We start from the raw sequence: 22,109 nt of genomic DNA on the forward strand, positions 1-22,109 counted from the left end.
AATCTGGGCAATGTATGGTAGATAAGAAGTACATTCATGAAGGAAATACATTTTTCCACAGGAAGCCAGAGTAGGAACAGAAGTATTAGGGTAATATGTGTTGTGGTTTTTGTGTGTGTGTGTGAAGGTGAGTAATCTGTACCTGTATCTGTATCTGTATCTCCCTCCAGTAACATCACACACAACATGGTAGAAGAAATCATAATCAATGTAACAGACAGTACAAAATCCATACATGCTTGGCTATTTCTTAAAAATTTATTCTCTATCTCTGTACAATATTTTCATATAAATATTCTTCTTGTGACATGCGCAACATAGTTTTGACCATACGGCCATTAAGAGAAGAGAAAATGAAAAAAACAAACAAACAAACATACCTTCATCAGTCTTGTGTACGATCCTACATCACTTGATGCATTCTCCTTTTCAATGCTAACTTACATGTATACTGTCTGCTGCAAAGTACAGGAGCTTAACTATGATAAAACTAAAGCCTGCATGTACAATTCAATAAAATAACAAAAAATTCCAGTACCCTTAGGGTGTGAGATATTTAAGAAAGTAATGCACCACTTTGATTGGATCAAACTTGCTGGAATGTAAGTATACAACAACAGTGTCTCTTAAAAATAGGAAAAGAAAAAGGGAACTACAATACAGCCACTACTAATAAACACAAACATGTTATACAACTCTTCTTTCCATAATGTTATCATGGTAAAGAGAGCTGGGCTAAACTATGTATGTATATGGATCATCCCAGCAGTATATTGAAGTTCATATTCATGAAAAAACAACAAATGTACAGAATATCAATAATTTGACAAAAACATACATCAACTCTGTAGTGCATTTGCACAAAGAGTTGAAACAAAGAAAAGAAAACCTTGGGTTCAGTATGTTACTAACAGGCTTACACCCAAAACAGTAAAATCTTCATTCTTACACATCTTTTTTTTTCTTTTTTTTTTGTATGCTTTTTCTGCTCCTGCTGGACATTCTTCTTTTACGTCAACAACATACCCATTCCCAAAATGAAATAATTACTGTAAAACTAGAAATATTCATGGCATGATTTTTTTTTTTTCAATTTGGAGCCAACTGACATTTTCACAGCATGAAATTTTAACGAACTGCCACTGGCATTCAATTCATATGGTGTAGACAAGAATTTTTGTGTTCATTTTAATGTCACAAATCTTGGCTCCTCAAAAAATTTGCGAAAATGTCTGGTTTTACAGTACAAAGTAACCATTTTCAGTAATGAATGTTTAACACACCTATCTGGGAGTTTTTAATAAATTTTACAGAAAGTATTATCTGTGTGTGGGACATTCTGAACAAATTCATCTCAACCTCAGTTACCCCCAAGTTTCAAAGACAAGAAATGCAATGGATGCTTTCTAAGGCAGTCCATTCATGGCCGCCAAAGCTACTGATTATTAGGTGAGAACATCACCACATACAGCCATTTGCAGCTAATATTGGCCCTTGTATCCCCTCATCCTGTTCAGGATTGTACAATCTGGTGACAGAAGATGTCTGGAGTTTCTCATTCTCACATGGTAAAAGAGAGAGAGAAAAAAAAAATGAAAACTAAAAAAGCATTCAGAGAGCACAGAACTCAATTTTCCTAAAATAGTAACCTTTTTTTTTTTTTTACGTCATTGCACTGCGCCTTGCCCGAGCAGAGCGCACAATTTTCTGCATTTATGTAAACCTCCAGTACGCACAGCTTGAACCCCAAGTTTGTTGACCTTATATGCCAAAAGATGAAAAATCCTTTTAAAAAAAAGAAAAGAAATCCTGGATCACTACCAAAATTGAATGAGGTGTTCCATGTCTCAATATTGACTTTTTATGCAAGTTTCATTCTAATCCATAAACGAATTTTATAGTTATTTTGCAAACAGACAAACCAACACCAATGATCACTTAATATCCTCCTTCATTGGCGGATGTAATAATGGCAGATACCTGTATATAATAGCTTGCAGTTCATTCATCAATATGTGGCAACACAGCAAGCCTGGAAACTGTCAATCTGACTTTTTACAGCATTGCACAATATTAGACATGAACCCAATATTGTAGAAATGAAATGGCAGCATTTTTTTTTTTTGTCCACTGTATAAAACACACACATAGTCTGTTCCCATTTATCATTCCTATCTGCTTAGCCATGCGATACCAACCAACATCTACTCTGTATGGCAGCAATGCAAGATAAAATTCACAAATAAATCTCTCCCAGTCTTGGAATATTGCTTGATAGTACATGTATTCTACCTGTTTCCATGACAACCACAGAAACCACTCCTACCTGATCACATCACTTTTGAGATTACAGACATATTTCTCTTTGAACCTGCAAATTCAAATGATACGAAAAAGTCCTCTGTGTTCTTGTTGTTACTGTGCTAAAGCACTTGTACACATTTTAAATAAATACATGTATATGGGACTTAACATCAAAACCAGCCAGGTGGTAGTGAACAGTGGATAAGAAAAGTTAAAAAGAGTATACTCTAGCGGTCAGCCTGGTAGTCACTTTTGAACATGCACGATTATGGCCCAGAGCTATGTAAGCAGTAATTGACAAGAATACCACTGCATGATGGTGTGCATAAATGGGGTGAAGCATGCAAATGTTATCACATTTCATTACTTTGTTGCTAGGTGGTGTTATACAAAATTTTCCATGGCACCATGTGCTGCTCCCTCAGAATACTATAAACAAAACAATTTCTTTCTTTGAAGTCAGTCAACACAAGCATTCATTTATTCATCAGTCACTCACCAAGTGGAAGATACCTACTTTCTTATACCAAACAAGAAGACCTGAGAACTTTATCTGGGCATCAAGACAATAAACGACCACCTTTGTACATATTGTACATCACTGTCTGCTGTGAAGTTCTTCAGAAGTGTCATACTGTGTGGTAGTTGAGCCAGTGCGCTGAGAATGCAGCATTGCGGAAAAATATTGAATTTCATTTGGTGGCAGCGGTGGGATACAACTCCCATTACTTGTAAGCAACAATTAATACCATCAGCTGAGACTTTATTTCTGCAATGTGTGATCCAGAAATATTGCCTGACACAGGAGAAGCTGAGAAGTACTCATGCTGGTGGTAGTGTAGTTGCTATAACACTGTCTTGGGACTCTAAAACTTTGTGAGTTCCAACATTGAGAGAGACTGGAGAAGCAGAGTCCACCTACGTGACATTAGTCATCTGCAACACAGTTGTGGTGTCGTCAACACCAACATTGGGCAACCAGTTCCAGGGTTGCTTTGTAGATAGAAATAAAATCGAGGGGCTGGCAGAATCAACGCATGTTCCAGAGTGGGCAGTGCCGTCAGAAAAGGGTCTGGGACCCAAGGAAGGACAAGACTATAGTGAGTATCTGACAGCTGGCTGAACAAGGAGACAGCAACAATAGTGACCATACAATGAGTATTGCCAAGGAGAGTTGACTGATAAGGGGGAGCAAAAAGACTTAGCAAAGAGGTTCCATGTGAGCATGTTCTAGCAGGCTCTCAAAAATGTTTAGTTTGCTTTGCCAGTTCAGTGGATGGATGGTGAAAAGATTGGGCATGCTGGTACATGTAGTAACCCTTACTCAACCAATGAGACTGGACACTCTTGAGAAGATTTCCATCCTGGAAAACAATGTGGATAAAAGCCTAACCAAGAATATAATTGATGTCACCAGAGAAGATGTCCTAAAAGGTGGATTTCAGGATTTTCTAAATCCCGCTTCCACCCACAGGGCCAGCTGAGTGTTTGCTTTGCTGCAGAAGTTATCATACATTGAGCAGAGCCAAGGAGAGTTAACAGGGAGGAGCAAAAGTCTTTGCAAAGGGGTTCCATTTGAGCATGTTCACGCTGACAGTTTGCTTTGCCAATTCAGGATGGTAAAAGACTGGATATGCTGGTACATGTAGCCATCCTAATTCAACCAATGAGAGTGGAAACTCCATGAACCTCAAACAGATTATATCGACCCTGGAGAACAATGTGGGTAAATGCCTCACCAAGAACATAATTAACATCACAAGAGTAGATGTCCTCAATGGTGGACATTGCTCGCTTCAACACACAGGCCCAGCTGAGTGTTCGCTTTGCAGAGGAAGACGGGATAGACAATAATCATGCTGAATTCTTGAGACTTGCTTTTGCACAGCTGAGGCAGTCTACAATGTCCTGGGGACTGGAGAGAAGAGGAAACATATCAACTTATATAGACTAAGCTAAGATTGAAAAATATGAGACTGTCAGCAGGATGACAGCATTAGATTCATTGTGCATCAGGGGTCGCTGCCTGCACTTTTAGCAGGATAGCTGAAAGGCCCCTTTGCAGCCAGGAGCAGAGCGCAACCATGGATGATATCATGACCACAAAGTCTAGGACATGATCCAAAAGATATCTGAAGCTGATGAGGTCGACAATTACCTTGACTTCATCATACACAGCGGCTGTGGGAGCGTTGTGACAGGTCCCAGACATCACCTCACAAAGACACTGGTACAGTTCCATGCAGTAGACCGACATATGGAAGCTGTAGAAAGAATGTGGAATGGACTCGAGGACCTTGGCGTAGGACACACTATGTCTGCTCACCCTTTCACATGGGAAGATGCATTTGTCGATAAGAATGGTCCTCTCACAGCCGGAGCTGGGAGAAACAGACAACGTGAAGAGGAACGATGCATTACACATTGGCGTGATCTCTCTGAGCAACTGGAGGATGAAAATTCACGATGAGGACCTCATGGCTTTTGACACAGGGATGCAGCGCCCTCCTCCACTAGGCATTGATGAAAATCCTTTCAAAGACAATACCTGTCATGATATGACACATTTTGTATTTATAACATAATAATATGTCTCATCTCATATTGATGTCCAACATATAAGAATCAATGTTGCTCTAATTGTTAAATAAGTAGTGCAACTTTAAAGACATGAGCCTGCATCAGCATGACCAAAGAAGGAGATCTTGTAATGCACAATGAAAATAAAAGGCAGTGGGTTGAAATAAATGTTTCCAAAATGAGCAGACCCTATTTGACAGACAAAATACAAAAAAAAAAAAAAAGGTATCCCTGATGGTATGCCTCATATTGTCTGGTATGTAGACGTCATTAAGGACGTCACAGCACAAGTTTACAGCTTCGTCAAGACAGGGCCATTTCAGAGAATTCTTGGTATCTGTGAACAGGAGGTAATGATATCAAGCGGAGGCTTGACCAGAGCAAATAAAATGGTTAAGACAGTTCTGACAGGCAGAAAGCGCAGCCAATACGGAAAAGGGGGCAGAATTTCTGCAAAAATTTTCCAAGAAGTCACATAATCTGACTTATTTCACATGGAGACCTATGGTCTAATAAAAGTATAAATGTGAGATGTTTATGCGCAAAATTTAGATGCCGCATACTATTGCTGAACACTCGGGATCAGGCCACGTCACTTAAAATTGGAAAGTTCAATGTAGCAGAGTGTTGGAATCAATGTGATTCGAAATTTGATGCATTTCGGTTCGTACAGCCGATCATCCACAAGAGAGTCACTCACCAGGAGGATTCGAGTTAAAACACGAACAGCCGTTGTGACTACATGGCCATTTAACTAAATAAACCCTGTAGACGTTTGTGGGACTTCCCTGTTAGGCAAACAGTACATGTGGAATGATGCCCAGAGAAACCTTGCCAAAGCCCAAAAAAGACAGAAAGCCTGGTATGACAGAAAAGTCAGGGCAAAAAACCTGCAAGGAGACAAGGTCTTGGTCCTGCTCCCATCAAGCAGTAACAAGTTACTAGCCAAATGGCAAAGACTCTATTGAGTGATGTAAATTATGTGATCGAGATGGGGGATAAGAGGAAGAAACAGAGATTGTTTCACACCAACACACAGTGAGTGTGGAGAGAGCAGGCTGAATGTATGATGTATGCTGATGTGGATGTAACATTGCGGTTTTTGTTAAAACAAAAGAAAAGAAAGATTTCTGAGAATCAAAATTCAAACAAAGAGTAACAAAGAAATGTTTTCTGGAAAATGAGTCATTCTGCGTCATTCAGGAAGTCCAGTCCTTCCGGTCACTTTCTCCACTTTTACTTGCCAAATTTGGGCATAATGTCCACTCTCTGCACTCCTTGGGTCAAGCTATGACCTCACAGCCCTCCACCCATAACAAAGTGGCAGTAAAAGTGACGTAGAACTGTGCGTCGGTGGATTGGAATTTCAAGTTAAAATGTATCTTTGGGAAGGGTCCTAAACCCAATAAAAAGAGAAGTTTTCCTCTCCTCATTTCATATCGGCAACTTTGACAACGGAAAGCATCAAGATATTGTGAAGCAGAGTTGTGTGAAAGTCAGCTATCTTCGTCTCAGGCAGGGGGTTTGGCTCGTTATGAGCAAAACCTGCGAATAAAAAAGAACATCAGTACCTCACATTGCGAGTCCCAGCTCCATTTGTTGCTCGTTACATGGAGAATGGAAAAAATGATGATGAGCACTTAGACCAGTTCGCCGAATCACCGACACACAGATAGACTTCCTGTGAAATGGAGCTCCCGACTACCCGACAGCAGAACAGACCAAGCGGTTAGGTTACATCATTCATGAGTTTACAAACATCCCAATAAAAAGTGACAATTCCCGGACGGACTGACATGATTGAATATGACTTAGTGACATCCAATGACCTTCCCATTAGACAAAAGGCCTATCGACTGCCTCACGCTGTGAGAGATACAGTGAAAAGGGAGCTAGACGAAATGCTTGAGGCAGGGGTAATTTCCCATTCAGATTCACGGTATGCTAGTCCCTTAGTCATTGTCAAAAAGAAGGATGGGTCACTGAGACTGTGTGTCGATTATCGGAAGCTAAATCAGGTGACAGAATTTGATGCCTACCCTATGCCAAACAATGAGACTGAAATTGGTGAGTTAGGGAAAGCCAAATTCATGACAACCATTGACCTAACCAAGGGATATTGACAAGTCCCTCTCACAAAAGAGGCAAGGAAGAATTCGGCATTCATAACCCCGTTTGGTCTTTTCGAGTTCAATGTCATGCCATTTCCATTTGGCATGCAAGGCGCGCCCGTGACTTTTCAGAGGTTGGTAGACCAGGTGCTGCGAGACGTGAATGAATTTGCGACAGCATATATAGATGATATCATCATCTACAGCGAGTCACGGGAAGAACATCTTGCTCACGTGGGAGATCAAGGTGGCTGGTAGACTGCAAGCGGCTGGCTTGACAGTAAAACCAAGCAAATGCAAGTTCGCACAAAAACAGGTATTTTACCTTGGCTTTGTTTGGGATGAGGGATGTGTCAAACCAGAGCCTGCGAATTAGTGGATATCCTCTGAAACTACACAGTAAAAATATATCAACAAATTTCCAGCGCAGCTTCTTAAAGTTGGCTAAACTGGCACTTTTCAACAAATGATATCAACAATGCTCAGTTCAAGACACATTTTGCTGAATTTACACCAAAGAAAATATTTACTGTCATGTACTCCTGCACTACACAAGCTTGCTTGAACAGAAAAATGCTCCATAAAATACTGTCAAGTATTCTTTCATTACCTTGTACTGTTGTAACTCCTTTTCATTCTCCAGGTAGCATAAAAACAACACTATGAACATCAACAAGATTTTGAAAAACACAAATCACTTGTTTTGCTAAAAAGAAACCCATAGATATTCTATGCTCTGTTGCAAAGGCTCTCACTGTATCTGAAGCATTAAAGCAGACAGGGCGGTCAAACCCCTGAAAATAAAATCATAGAATTGATCTCATGTCTAGCACAAATAAAAATTCTGGCATAAAAGGGGCAGAGCATGAGCTCTTATGACATTCTGCATATTGTGTGTCAATCAATTGCAGAATGCACAAAAAGCATTGGAGAATGCACAAAACTCTTATCTAATATAAAAAATGTATCCCTCTAAAACTTGAATTTGCAACATTATTACATCAATTTCATCATGATTTACAGATTTTTGCCAAGAAAAGACTTCCATACATTCAGTGTAAGAGGAGACAGTCTAAATTCAGAGATTGACTTGAGATTTAAAGAAAACCATTTGGACTTAACTTCTAAACCATTACTACTGTTTTGTAAGATATAATCAGAGAACCAATATACATATTTCTCATACAAATTCAATGTGAATTAGCCTTTCCATTTCATAAAAAATACAAGACTGACTATCAGCGGACATTTGGGTTGTTGTTGTTTTTGTGCTTGTTTGTTGTTTGTTTGTTGTGTTGTTGTTGTTGGTTTTTTTTTTTTTTGGGGGGGGGGGGTTGTCAATATCTTTGGCTTGCTATGCTTGGCAATTATTGATTCATACTTAGACAAAACACTCCTATTTCCCATACAATATTCAGGTTGTGAACAAGAAATAACTTGGGTAATATTGTTTTTCAACTGAAAAAACAAACAATCACAACTTGCATGTGTACAAAAACAAATACAAAACAAAATCATGATAAGGCAATTACCTGATAAAAAGTATATTTCAGTTTACTTTCTCACACTCTTAAATTTAAACAATGGTATTCTTGTTTCATGGACCTTTCAACTTCTATCTTATGTACTGTAATTGTAGTCACCATCTTTCATGGAAGAAACACATCATCTAAAGGAGATAAATCCTTCACATTTGTTTACAGTGTATTCCTTATAACATTTTTGGCAGGCCTGTCCACTAAAACAGACCAGAAACGTATGTTACATGCTCTCGTTCAAGAATTATGATTATACTGAGCTTCCAAGAAATTTTAATGAACAGATTTACTTAGTATATGAACAGGATCTCCGAAATGATGGTAATAAAAGGCAGTGAAACATTGAATTAGCTGGTAAAAAAGAAAATGTAAATACAAATATCCATAACTGGCTTATGAAAGGATAAAATATCACCTAAATAACATTTACTCTCTGTTAAACTCAATCTAAGAACAACACTACCAAGCTTTGTATTGCAAAAGTGAATCTCATGTCTTAACTGCTAAAAGATTCAGGATTTACAGCAGGAAAGGTTCAGACTTGCCTTGCCTCTGGTATCCAACCAAAAAAGCATGAACAATTAGGAGAGGCACTAATATATCAATCACTTTCAGTGCCCGACTTCTCCTTGCTCTCTCACACATTCACTCACTAACACACGCATACACACAGAGTATTTCCGAACATTCTTGAGTTGTCTTTTTTATCATGTATTACCGCCTCCTCTCTTAAAAGAACAGAAAATATACTACATAAGGAAATGAAAAATATAAGTTAAACATGGAGAGAAATGGACACATTGAGAAAACTTCTGTACAGTGAATGAGCCATTCACCAAGAACCATGTGAAACATCTGTGAGCCTTTCACACCATGGCCAGTATTGTCACTCGCAAATCTTGTTAGGCCGGTGTGAATTTCCTCGACTCTACCAGCGCTACTCATAACGTAAAATCCTACATTGGCAGGATTGATAAGATGCAAGTGTGGTTTGGTTTCCAATGAAGTGTCACACTTTAAGTACGTCCATAGGATTCTCCTTGACTTTCTTCACTGCAGGAGGTCACCTAGCCCCTTTGCCTGACTTCGAGGGGAACCTCTGCCTGAAGCCACACCATCACGCACCGGCACCGGAGTGAACGTTGTGGGCACCCCTGCCAGAGTTGTGGGAGTGGCCCCTATGAGAGGATTGGTGGGCATGCCAGCTGCCTTAATGACTGGCTGCACCGCACCTATGGGTGTCGCGGGCTGTCCCGTGGCTTTGAGGAAGGGGTGTGCGGCCCCAGGGCCCTTTGAGCTGGCAGCTCCAGGGCTTCCTGGCTGTATGAAGGGTGACTGATGGGGCACAGGGGCTGAAAAGGGGTTGTAGGAAGATCGTGGTCTGTCTTGACTCATCTCATCGACAGGAAGTCGCGGACTGCGTTTAGGGGTGGACTCACTCTCCAAGAACTCCACAAACTGCCGTGTGAAGGACTATGAAGAAAGAAATAAATCATTATACATACAATAAAATACAATATATACAATACATACATGCATGGCATACAAAGGTCTCTAATTACATTGCTCTAACTTTTCACTACTTAACTGAACATTTCTTTCTGCAAATCTTGATAGAGAGTGCAAATCTGGTAAACAAACATGTATACCAGCCTATATTTCTTTCTACACAATACGATCATTACAGAAACTTGATACTTTTTAGGTACCTGGTATACATAACTATACATAATTACAGACAAAATTCTTGAAATACCCAAACATGCATAATTACACTACACAATAGTGATTTCAAATTTCATGAACCTCAAAACCATCAGTCATTTGCACTAGGTTTACAGGACTAATCAGCTGGCCTTTGATAGCTCAAAGGTACAAATAAGACTTCTGCCATCTTCCACGAGTTATGGAAACATATCCTCCACCTTTTCTCCATCATCCACAGGGCAAGGTCTCTACAGGTTCATGTTTGGCAACATGGTGCCAATAGAATCACACTTTCTATGATATGTCTAGTTGAAAAGAAGCCAGCTAGTGCATGAGCAAAGAGGTGACTTACTGTGTTAGCTTTGGTGGGTGTCGCAGGTGGCGTGTGGGTTGGTGTTCTGCGGAAGAATCCTGAGAGCCAACCGCCGGAAGGACCGCTAAGACCAAGCTGTCAGGGACAAGGGAGATATTACCACAATGTGCTTTATCGGTCATAGTGCCCTTTGGTAAGCCTTTTGGTTTCCATTGTTAGCAATTCAAGACTTCACTAGTAATCTAAAGATGTCAGGACACATCACAAAAGCACATAGCAAATTTCAGCTCAACCGACTTACATCATATCTACAACTACTACCCCTTTCAATAGCAGTGAATATTTAGCATGCTCATCTTTTTTTTTTTTTTTCCTCTTTCAGCTCCTTAGAAGCTTTCTTGTCATTTCAAGATACAGCGCTGTACTTAATTGGTATAATGAACCAACATTCTGCCACTGGCAAGAACCCAAGTGTAATGTTACACAACACTGGAGTGATTTGATGTCAACATAAACTATGAGAAAGAAGACATGACAGAGTTGGAAATGACTTACTTTCTGCATATCTTCTGGTGAGAAGTTGAGGACACTGCTAATGAGTTTGACAACCTCTTCTTTCTTTCCCTGAGGAGCAGCCACATAGTTCATGAACAAGTTCTTCACAAGAGGTCTGAAAAAATAAGATAACATGGCATCACTCTGTAGAACACGCTCATGAATGACAGTCAACACAGTCGGAATTCCATGTGATTACTACTTGTGGCAGGTTTCCATACATCACTGCTCACTTTGAATTCATCTTCAGACTCTTTGATACATGCATGTAGAGATCATCTTCATTTCAAATTTCAAAAACACAAACACAATTTCTAAACAGGTCAAGAGAATATTGTTAGCTTCAATTATTAAAATACTGTTGGGATGCCTGTTTATTGTTGCAGTTGTACACTCTTTGTAAATTTGTATGCATCTCTCGTATCTGAAAACCATACGGACATATACCATTGACACAAAATTAGAAAGAGTGGTGACATGCTACCACATTCAAGACAGTGAAAGAAGGCACTCACTTGTCAACTTTTGTCTCATTGCTGTTTGAAACCTCCTCAAATCGCTTCTGAAACTCGGCAAGAATGTCGTCCTTTTTGTGCACTGCAGGAAGACAGGTACAAACAAAACAAAACTTTACAGAATCTGCACATAAATTAGGGTGATTAACAGCTTTATACTGACTGCTCTGAAACTTTTCAGGATACAAGTCCTAGTACAACAAATTTATCACATAATTGATGCATCTACCAATGACTTTGAACTTGAGTTACTGCATCACTTCATTTTACCATTCTTCTAGGGGAATTGAATTTCTCATAGCAAAGCAAGAGCCCTTGAAGGAGGAGTGATGTGCCGTAATGTGTTAAATCACTGGGTGAAAATATCAGTAGGAATTATTGCTTGAGCAATGATACAATATATACATCAAAAATTATACACACCAGTATCTATCAACAGACTGATTGACTGATAGAGAGAGGATGATGTTTAAAGGACAAGTTCACCTTCATAGACATGTGGGTTGAGTGAATGCAGCAATATTAATAGAACTCATCAGTGAGAGTTTGAGGAAAATCGGACAATCCGTTCTAAATTTATGCACTTTTGAAGTTTCTGTTGAGTCATGGCTGGAAGAGAAGACTACTGTAGCTTGTGATGTCACATGAGTACAAGGATATAAGGAAAGTATACAGAAAATTCAACATATTTTAACTTTTCTCGCTTAATAAAAGGTCACTTGACTTCCCTCTTTCAGAATGCAAGGGGAATAACATTACCCAAACATACGTCCGTGACCAGTTGAGGAAATGGACACTTTTTTCAAAAAGTAAAATTTTGGGAAATTCTCTTTTTATTTTCTTTATATCGTTGTATGCATATGGCATCATACACTGTAGTAGTCTTCTCATCCAGCAGGAACTGCGCAGATACTTTAAACATCCATAATTTTTGAACGGATTGTCTGATTTTTCCCGAACTTTCACTGATGTGTTCTACTAATATTGTTGCATTCACTTAATCCACATGTATATGAAGGTGAACTTGTCCTTTAAAATACACAAGGATCAGTTCATAACACTCCACAGAGAAAGCAGTCTGAGCGGATGGAAATGGGAGCCCTAGAAATACTGCTTCTGCAGAACACACCCATCGTGTCTGCCTCACAGCTATTGCGCAATCTGTAACGATTTGTGACGGCACATTACGCACAACAACCCATACGCTCCAAATGGCACTGAATGGAGAAGGGACTTACTGTCATTCCTCATCCTCTCTAGAGCTTCCTCCTTCTTGTCCAGCTGTTCGCTGAGTCGGGAGGCAACATCCAGAGCTTCTTGAGCGGAAGATAGACGCTCCTAAAGATTGAAACGAACATGAAAAATATCACCACATTTTCACACTTGTCTTTCACATACTTGACTGTTTCCAAAATTGATGTAGCACAGTTCTTACTGCAAAATGTCTCTCATCATAGAAATATCTCAATATATTTGTTCTTATAAAATTATTTGATATGTACTGTATAATTATGATGCAAAACACTTTTAATGAAATGGCAACTGCACTGCACACTGAATTATCTGCTCTTAACCTGTCAAAAAAAAAAGTAAATGAAGTTTGTATGGGTTCAATTATATGGCTCATTTAATGAGGCAATCATGGATCATATTACATGTTACATATTACCCATGATGCAAAAAAAAAAAAATGTATGCACATTTGCATAATAAATTAGTCTAGAAAGCCTATGAGAAAAAATAGTATTGACAAAGACAAAAAAAAAAGGTTGCCAATATTTCAAAAAATTTTCAAAGAGCATGTGCTGTATGGAATGAATAGTTCTGGACACTCAATTGTCACACTTGTAGGTCTATTACGATACTCAAATAATAACAGCAACTTGACTGGAGTAATAGCACACAAATGGAATGGCAGAAGTGTCCAGAAACTTGGACACAGGACAATTGCAGAATTGTACAGATTCTTATGTTTTTTTATGAAATTGTGATTAACTTTACAATTACATACCTGGTATGCAACAAGAAAAGGCAACAATTTCATAGCCTCACAACACTCCAACTGGTTCTACACACGCATATGACAAAATGATGTCATTGGTCCATAACAAAGTAACTACTATTCCTTTTCTCCCATGCTAACATGATAAAAAATGTTCATTTAAAGCATATAGCCTATTCTTTTAACATTTCATTTAAAAAAAAAAAGGTGATGATTTGTATAAAGGGGAATGGGAGATTTCTGAAGTGATGAAATCATCATATCCTCTAATTTGTATATGCAGTTATGACTAACATCAGCTTAGACGAAAACATGTAAAACTTACAAATCCCATAACTCACCAAAACTACCACTCCATCTGTTCCATTCTACTCTATATGCTTTACATTCCAGTCAACTTGAACATGAAGTAGCATGGCACTTCTAGATCAGTGAACACCCACCTGCAGCTCTACGTTTTGCTTGAGAAGGTCTCCAGCGATTTTCTCTTTCTCTCTCGCGCGCAGCTGGTAGACCTCCACCTCAGAAGCAATGGACGTTTCTTTCTCTGTTATCAGAGTTTGAGAAGATTGATGGAAAGTCAAAAAGGAGACGCACACACAAAATAATCCACTCACTGACAAAATTAAGATTCCAGATCATTTTTTTTTTCCCTCTTGATTCCTCAACTTCCAATATGGCCTGAACCATTTGACAGCATAATGTCTTTGGGGTGAAAAAGACCTTGTATCTGAATTGGCACATATTAAAAACAAACAAACAAACAAACAAATCCTTACTAAATTTTGAATGTCAGAAATACTGATTTGAAACTCAAATGAAAATAATTATTAATGTAATCTAAAACAATACTTTTACATTAGTAGAAGAAACAATGATGATATTCTGCAAAAATGTTAAAAAAGAAAAGGTTTATTCATCATCCTAAAAATTCATGATTTTGAAATGAAAGGTTTTGTCATCCATGGGACAATGTGTTATTCTCACTCTTTGCAGACTTTATCCTCATCCCACTTTTATTTTATTTTCTTTTTATTATTATTTTTTTTTTCACAGTAAATACACCAAATGCTGGAATGGCAAAGAGAGAACCCACATGCAAAATTCATAGAAACTGGAAGGGAATGTACATATCAAAAGAGAGAATGGATTACAGGATGCCATCTCACCTTGTTGGAATTGCTCCAGGACCACCTGCAGGTTGCTAAGAGACAGGATGTACTGCTGAGACTCCTCCTGGGCCATGGCAAGCTGCATCAGGGCCTTGTCCTTCTGCTCCGTCATCACGGTCAGCTGGTCGAGCAGATTCTCAATCTGGGCATTGGCCTCTTTGCTGTGGAGGGCAGATGAAGGAACTCACAAAATCAATCAATTGATCTCTTTTTTTACTCATCAATCCTGACATAACTTGCACTTCAGTATTATCATTTTGGTTCATATTTGTAATGTCATAATTATTGTAATCTACTGTAAAACATGATATATTCGCGGCACGAAATTTTCGCGAATTGGAGCCGACGGCCCTTTTCGTGGCAATAAATTTTCGCGAATTGCCTCTTGCGTTCAATGCATATAGTGTAGATGAGAAATTTCGCGTGCATTTTAATTTCGCGAATTTTGGCGCTCGCGAAATTCGCGAAATTAAAATGCACGCGAAAATTTCTTGTTTTACAGTATATTAGCAGTTACAATGACACATAATCACAAAACTTTATCATCAACACATAAAATTGTTTTGACTTGTATGTACTCTGCATTTGCGTAACAACTTTCAGCAATGATGTCAAATTAATGATAATTTTACAAAAAAATGATTTGTCAATAAGTGCAAGTGAACCATGGATAAGAAACAAGGGAATAAGCACAAATCATGCTAACAGCCAATCCATACTTGTACACTATCTCCAACTCCAGTGGAATTGATTGAAGCAAACCCCTGGTGTGTATGTGTCAGGAAGTATGTATGTGTGTTTCATCTTGCACTCTGCTCAGGAGTGGAGCTTGTGTGTGTGTGTGTGTGTGTGTGTGTGCATGTTTCTAACTTCGCAATCTGCACAGCAATGGAGCTGGTGTGTCGGTGTGAGTGTGTGAGTGTGTGTGTCTCACCTTGCACTCTGCACTGCAGTGGAGCTAGTGTGTGCATGCTCCTCTGCCAGACTGAGTCTGTTCCTCAGCTCCTTCTCCCTCTCCTCTGCCTGCAGTGCCTCCTGGGTGTAGGTATCCTCCATTTGGATCAGGTGGTCCCTCAACCGCTCCAGCTCCCTCATCAACTTCTGCTCATTGGTCCCCCGTGTCTGAACCTGGTGAGCAGGGGAAGAGCACACATCGAGATATGACCAAATAACCAGATTCCAAAGGTCATATATTGTGTTTGTGCATGTTCACGATAAATATAGGTTAATGTTTCAAATGCCTGTTCACCTTCATGGAAATTATCATGGTTATATAGCACAGTCATCACACACTTGAGTGAGGAGGGTGCCTTTGCTGCTCAAGATTACAATGAATTGAAGTCATTCAAGTCAAAGCCTGTGGTCAAACTGGATGAACTTCAACTGGTAATAGCATTTCAGTTACATTTTCATATACATCTAATGTGACTTCAGATCTATTAAAAAACAAACAATTGTATATGTCTGTCATTTGATTTCATATTCATGAATATGTACAGCATCTTTTTACGTCATTATGATTTGCACTGAAGCTTTTCTGAAAACAGAGTCAAGCTCACACGACCCATATAGCCATCAAGTTTGGAGTATGATTGCAATTACATGTATACGCTTTTTTTACAGTAACAGCTCATGCAGGAAAAACAAACAAACAAAAAAGCAAACCAATGTTTGGAAACTAAATTCAAACAACATGTTTTTATTTCTGAAAGTGATCAGAGTTGATTATATTGTACCATACAGAAACAATAAAATGAAATGAAAAATGAAAACAATCACCTCATGTTGGAGCTGTGCAAGATCCCCTTGACATTTCTCCAATGCCAGCAATGCCTGATCCCTCTCATGCTGAAACCTCTGAGCCTGTGTCTGCATGGCCTCCGCTTCGCCCAAGATCTTCCTCACTTCACCCTGAGTGTCCGACTCCTTCTCATCCAGTAACTTTGTCAATGTCTTGCACTTCTCTCGCAGGGCGCCGAGCTCGAAATTCTTCTCCCGCACCTCGGCTCCTATCCTGTTCATCAAGTCCTGGAGCTGCCTGAGCTCCCCGTCCTTGTTGTGCATCAGGTGTTGGCTACTGGTGAGCTCCTGCTGTGACTTTGCCAGTTCCTGCTCAATCCCCTGTAACCTGAGTGAGAGCTGCTGGACATGCTGGCGCAGCGTGTTTGCCTCTTCCGTTCTGGCCTGTAGGTCCTGATGAACTTGCTGCAGCTGGCTATTTCTCTGCTGGATGATTGCATCACGCTCCAAGACTGCTTGACCGTGTTGATCAACCTGCTGCTTCAGCACAGCAATCTCTTCTTTTCTCTTCTCAAGTTCTGAACTCCTGTCCCTGGCAAGACTGTCCATCTCCAAGAGAGCGTGCCCCTGAGACTCAAGCTCCTCTTTTAATCGCACTATCTCTTCATTTCCATGTTCTACCTTGCTAGGATCCACAAGTTCACTAGGAGATTCTGTGGAGGACTGCAGCTGCAACTTCAAATCAGCAATTTGTGCATCTTTGTCTTTCAAGACTTGCTCATAGTCACTTGGAGGAGCGCTCTGTTGTAGTGGAATATTTTCCTTCCTGACAATTGCCTCCTCCATGACAGGTTCAGGTCTCTTTTGTAACTCGTCTATGGTTCTTTGCAGTTCAGCAATTTCACTGTCTCTCTGAGCAAGAGAACTCTCCCGAGTTGCACTTATCTCCTCTACTTGACTGGACTTGTTCAGAAGGTCTGTTTTCAAGCTGCTGAGCTCATGCAATTGCTCCTCTACCTCAGATAATGCTTGTTTGGTCTCGTCAAGTTCTTTTACCACAGACATCTTGGCCTTGTTGGCCTCCTCGAGATCTGCCATTGACTGATTCAAAGATTTGCTTTGTGCCTCCACCTGAGAAGTGAGAGCATCATGTTCTGTTTGTAGTGCAGTGTGCTTTTGAGCCTCATTATTAATGACTCCCACTAGCCTCTGCACCTCTTCATAGTAAGCCAAACTTTCCTGGTGCTTCTGATGGATGCTGACAACAAGTTGATCCCTCTCTTCTTTCAGGACTGTATTTTCCTTCTGGAGTTTCTCACTTTCTGACAGAACACCAGAGATCTGTGAACTGTTACTTGGTGCCTCGGACTGCAACACTTCAAGAAGTGAGTTATTCTTCTGCTTCAGAGCTTCAATCTCCAAGTCTTTGTCCTGGATGATGCGAGAGAGGTTCTGCAAGGCTTCCTTCTGCATGTCATCTCGAGGTCCCTTTGATGATCTCTGCAGCTCTTTGACATCTTCCTGGGCCTTTTCAAGGGCTGACTTTTGTGCAGAGATTACTTTTAAGAGTTTGTGAACTTCATTCTTTAGATTGCTTGCCTCCCTGGTCTTCTCATTAAGAATGCTCATCATTTGATGCCTTTCAGATTCGAGAGTTTTGACCTTCATTTGGTTCCGGTGCAGATCCACAAGCACACTGTTTCCCATTGCTGACGTGGACTTCTCGTTCAAACTGGTGAGAAGAACCTGGCGTTCGTGCTGCAGCATGCCAATTTCCTTCTCCCTCTCCTGAATAATCTTCTCATAGTGTTTCTCATTGTCACTGATGGAACCATCTTGCCCCTGCAGCATGCCACTCGAAGATTTGCCAAAGGGACTTGAGGGTACCAGTGCATCTTTGATGTTGTCTGAACCATTGACCTCGTCCAATCCATTACCCACTTCACCGTTTTGCAGGTGCTGCTCTGGAGGCTGTTGTAATTGCATGGTGATGTTGTGAACTTCCTTATGCAGTCTGGCAATGTCTTCTTCCTTTTGTTGATTAGTTCTTTGCAGTTCTTCAATATCACGTTTGCAATCAAGCACCAGTTTATCAGCAGCTTCCTTCTGATTTGTAAGTTCCAAAACAGAGTTGTTGAGTTCATTCATCTTTTCTTCTTTTTCACTTAGGCCATCATTGAAATTTTGGACAAGAGCATCATACTCCCCTCGACTTACAGACAAAGCATCTTCGAGCTTTGCAATGGTAGTCCTCTTCTCATCCAAATCTTTCTCAAACTGATTTATGCTATCTTCATTGGTTACACCTGCTTCTAACTTAGCTTTTAGATTTTCAATATCAGTCTCTTTCACGGCAAGAATTTGGTTCACCTCTGTCAGTTTATTTTCCTGACTGGCAATGTTATGTTTCAATAAGTCAATCTCTTCAGTCAAGGCACTCTGTTCCTGATCTTTCTCAGCCAATTCACCTTGAAGTTTGCCTATCAATTGATCACTGGCTTCAGTTTTCCTTTTGAGCTCCTCTAGCAATCTTTCAGCTTCGCTGCCATCTTCATCCGTTCTCCCCAGATCCTTTTCATGGAGTTTGGAGGATAGTTCTCGTACTGCATCATCCCTGTGTTTGAGCTCAATTTGCAGCTCTTCAACTTTTTCTTCCAGTTCACTGAGATTACTGACATCAGTAGTCTCTGCCGAAGAAGCCCTTCCTAACTTTGACTCAGCATCTTCAAGTTCAGCTCTCAACGTAACTATCTCCTTCTGTGCTTCCTGAAGTTGTGTAACAACATCTTCCTGATCTTTGACTTTGGCCCTCAAGTCCTTTATTTTGTGCTTTGAGTCTTCTACATTCTTTAGATAGTGAGAATTCTCTTCTGCAAGTGCACTGATGTCAGCTTCCTTCTGCTCAACAAGCTCTTCCAGTTCTCTCTTACTTTCAAGGGTCACATCTAACTGCTCCCCCTTGGCATCCAGATCATTTTGCAATTTTGAACACACTTCCTCCAATTGGCTGATCTTAGTTTCTTCTTCCTCTTGTGCCTTTTCTCTTTGGCTGACACTTGAGGCTATGTCTACGCGCATCCTTTCAAGCTCTTCACTGACAGAGTCCAATTTCTCATCTTTGAGCTTCATATCATCCCTCAAGCGCTGGTTTTCAGCCTTCATTGCTTCTATCTCAGCATCCTGCTGTTCCAAGAGTTGCTGCTGCTCACTGTTGGACAGGACCAACTCCTGGACTCTCATGTCACGATCATCAATACTCTTGTTCAGCTCCTCAATCTCATGGTTAGTCCTGGATAGTTTGTGTTCAAGATATGCCACATTTTCATTGGGAGAGTCATCACCACTTGCTGCCTTGGTGCTTTCAAGCTTTAAGGTTAGTTGCTGTACTTGTGCCTCAAGATCTCTTATTCTGTACGGATCTTCTGTGGCAGATCCATATCTGAGACCTTCATGACTCAGTGGTTGTTCAAGTTCCTTCCCACTCCTGCCTGATGCCATTTGAAGCTCCCGATAGCTCTTCAATAGCTCGTCGTGCTCATCCTGCACTGCCTGCAAGTTAGTTCTCAGAGTTGTCATGGCAACTGTCTGCTCCTGTTTCATCTGCTCTGAGTCCAACAAATCGGCCCTGGATGTGCTGAGGTCTTCCTGGAGGGCTTCCAACTCTGATTGCATTTCAGCTCTCTCTCTAACGGCTTTATCATACTCCAAAGTGAGTTTAGACAGACTGTCTTTCATATTGCTAATCTCTATCTCCTTTTCCCTGACCTCCTTGACAAGATTATCTCTGGATGAGTTCATTTGTGTCAAGGTGGTTTTGTGCTGATTCTCAAGTTCCTCAAACTCAGCCTGCAATTTCACCTTCTCCTCCCTCAGACTGTTCAGTTCTCCCTCCATCTTCCCTCTGCTCATTTGTAACTCCTCATCCCCGGCACTCTGCTTCGATTCAAGTTCCTCTACTCTCTGATGGAGGTTGCTCTTGGCTTCTTCACTGGAAGACAGGGATGACTGAAGTTGGCACTTCTCTTCCTTCATCTCCTGCAAGTCGGCTGTCATTGCACTCTGAAAACAATTGCAAGAGGCCATGGTAAATCGATCAGAGTAATATGAGAAGTTATACAGTAAAACCAGTGACAATGACACACCCTAGCAACCATACTATGGAAACACATATTGTGATTGCAGTTCTGATGCAATTCACTTCATGCAAAGAGATTAGTGGGTCACATATCTAACTATCCATCGTAATTGCTTTGATGTGATGTACCATATCTCATTACCTGTATCATGAATACATCCTTGTCCTAATGCTTTTATCATGACACTTGAATCAAATATTCATCTTTCATGCCTTCCTGACTGATGTTTCATCTCAACAAATGCATGTTTATAATACAAAAAGTTCTTTATTGATATTTTTCATCACTTCCTGTACATTTTGATTATATCTCTTCACCTCATTCTATTTGGTCTAATTTAGTTTGAGATTGAAAATCATTCTAGTCACACAAAGAACATAAAACACAGAGAGAAATACAGACATGGCATAAACTGACACATAAGCATGATGGGTATAATGTTGCACAGGGCTAAGTCTACTTCATATCTTTATTCCCTTCATTATACACACAGCCAAAGAAGGCTGCTCTCCTCAAAGCCCGTGGCTTGATTCTTACTAGGTTAATGTCGGCAGTTTCCTTCTCCTGGAGTAAGCTCTTGTTGGTTTCCTCAAGGGATCTGAGCCTCTCATGGAGGTCTTCCTCATGCTCCTTCTGGACTGCCAGGAGCCCCTGACCAAAACAGGGAGATTAAACAAGGATAAAGTAAAATGAACATATGATTAGAATCCTTAATAACAAAATGGTGTCTATCTATCTGAGTCATCAACAGATTCATTCGTATCAGGGCAATTATCCCCGAGGTCAATTACCCCCCGGCTAAACACTGGTCAGTGGAAATTTAGAGTAAAAATTAGGGTTAGAGTTTGGGTTAGAGTTAAGGTTAAGTTCAGGATTAGGATTAGGATTAGGGTTAGGGTCAGGGAAAGGGTCTGGGTAATTGTCCAGGGGGTAATTGCCCTAGACCCGATTAATTACACTAACTATTCATGAAGTAAATAATTACAAACTAGGTTTATGTAATTTCATGGATAAATTAATTTTTATAGATTTTGCATTGAAATATTTGCATTAATCTCCTCTTATGATTTAAGCTTGGTTTAAGCAGGCTGTGCTCTGTATTCATATAGCGACTCCATAGTGCACAATGATTCCCTGAAGCATTACACAAGTGCATATGAACTAGCAAACATTCTCTAAGTTCTTGACCATGGACAGTGCTGCTGCTGCTGATAATAATGATAATGATAATAATAATGATGATGATAATAATGACAATAATAATAATAATGATAATAATAATAATAATAATAATAATAATAATAATGATAATAATAATAATAATAATAATAATAATAATAATAACAATGATAATAATAATTATAATGATAATACTAATAACGCCAAAAAACAACTATGATAATGATAATGACAATGACTTCTTCAATATCCTCGTT

General features: G+C 39.8%; 1 protein-coding gene across 1 annotated transcript in view; it reads right to left on the bottom strand.

Moving 5' to 3' along the window:
- Positions 1-9,335: 9,335 nt before the first annotated feature.
- The window catches only part of LOC140228266 (uncharacterized), a 35,224-nt gene continuing 22,450 nt past the window's right edge, over positions 9,336-22,109 (bottom strand). Inside the window, exons 13-22 of the mRNA XM_072308492.1 lie at positions 21,211-21,324; positions 16,577-20,596; positions 15,732-15,925; positions 14,795-14,958; positions 14,069-14,172; positions 12,862-12,961; positions 11,624-11,705; positions 11,109-11,223; positions 10,593-10,688; positions 9,336-10,006 (exon numbers count right to left, since the gene is read on the bottom strand). Of these exons, the coding sequence (XP_072164593.1) occupies positions 9,584-10,006; positions 10,593-10,688; positions 11,109-11,223; positions 11,624-11,705; positions 12,862-12,961; positions 14,069-14,172; positions 14,795-14,958; positions 15,732-15,925; positions 16,577-20,596; positions 21,211-21,324 (5,412 nt within the window). The 3' untranslated portion in view covers positions 9,336-9,583. The remainder of the gene's footprint in view (positions 10,007-10,592; positions 10,689-11,108; positions 11,224-11,623; positions 11,706-12,861; positions 12,962-14,068; positions 14,173-14,794; positions 14,959-15,731; positions 15,926-16,576; positions 20,597-21,210; positions 21,325-22,109) is intronic.

The sequence above is a fragment of the Diadema setosum genome, chromosome 5, assembly GCF_964275005.1.
Source record: "Diadema setosum chromosome 5, eeDiaSeto1, whole genome shotgun sequence".
Lineage (NCBI taxonomy): Eukaryota > Metazoa > Echinodermata > Echinoidea > Diadematoida > Diadematidae > Diadema > Diadema setosum.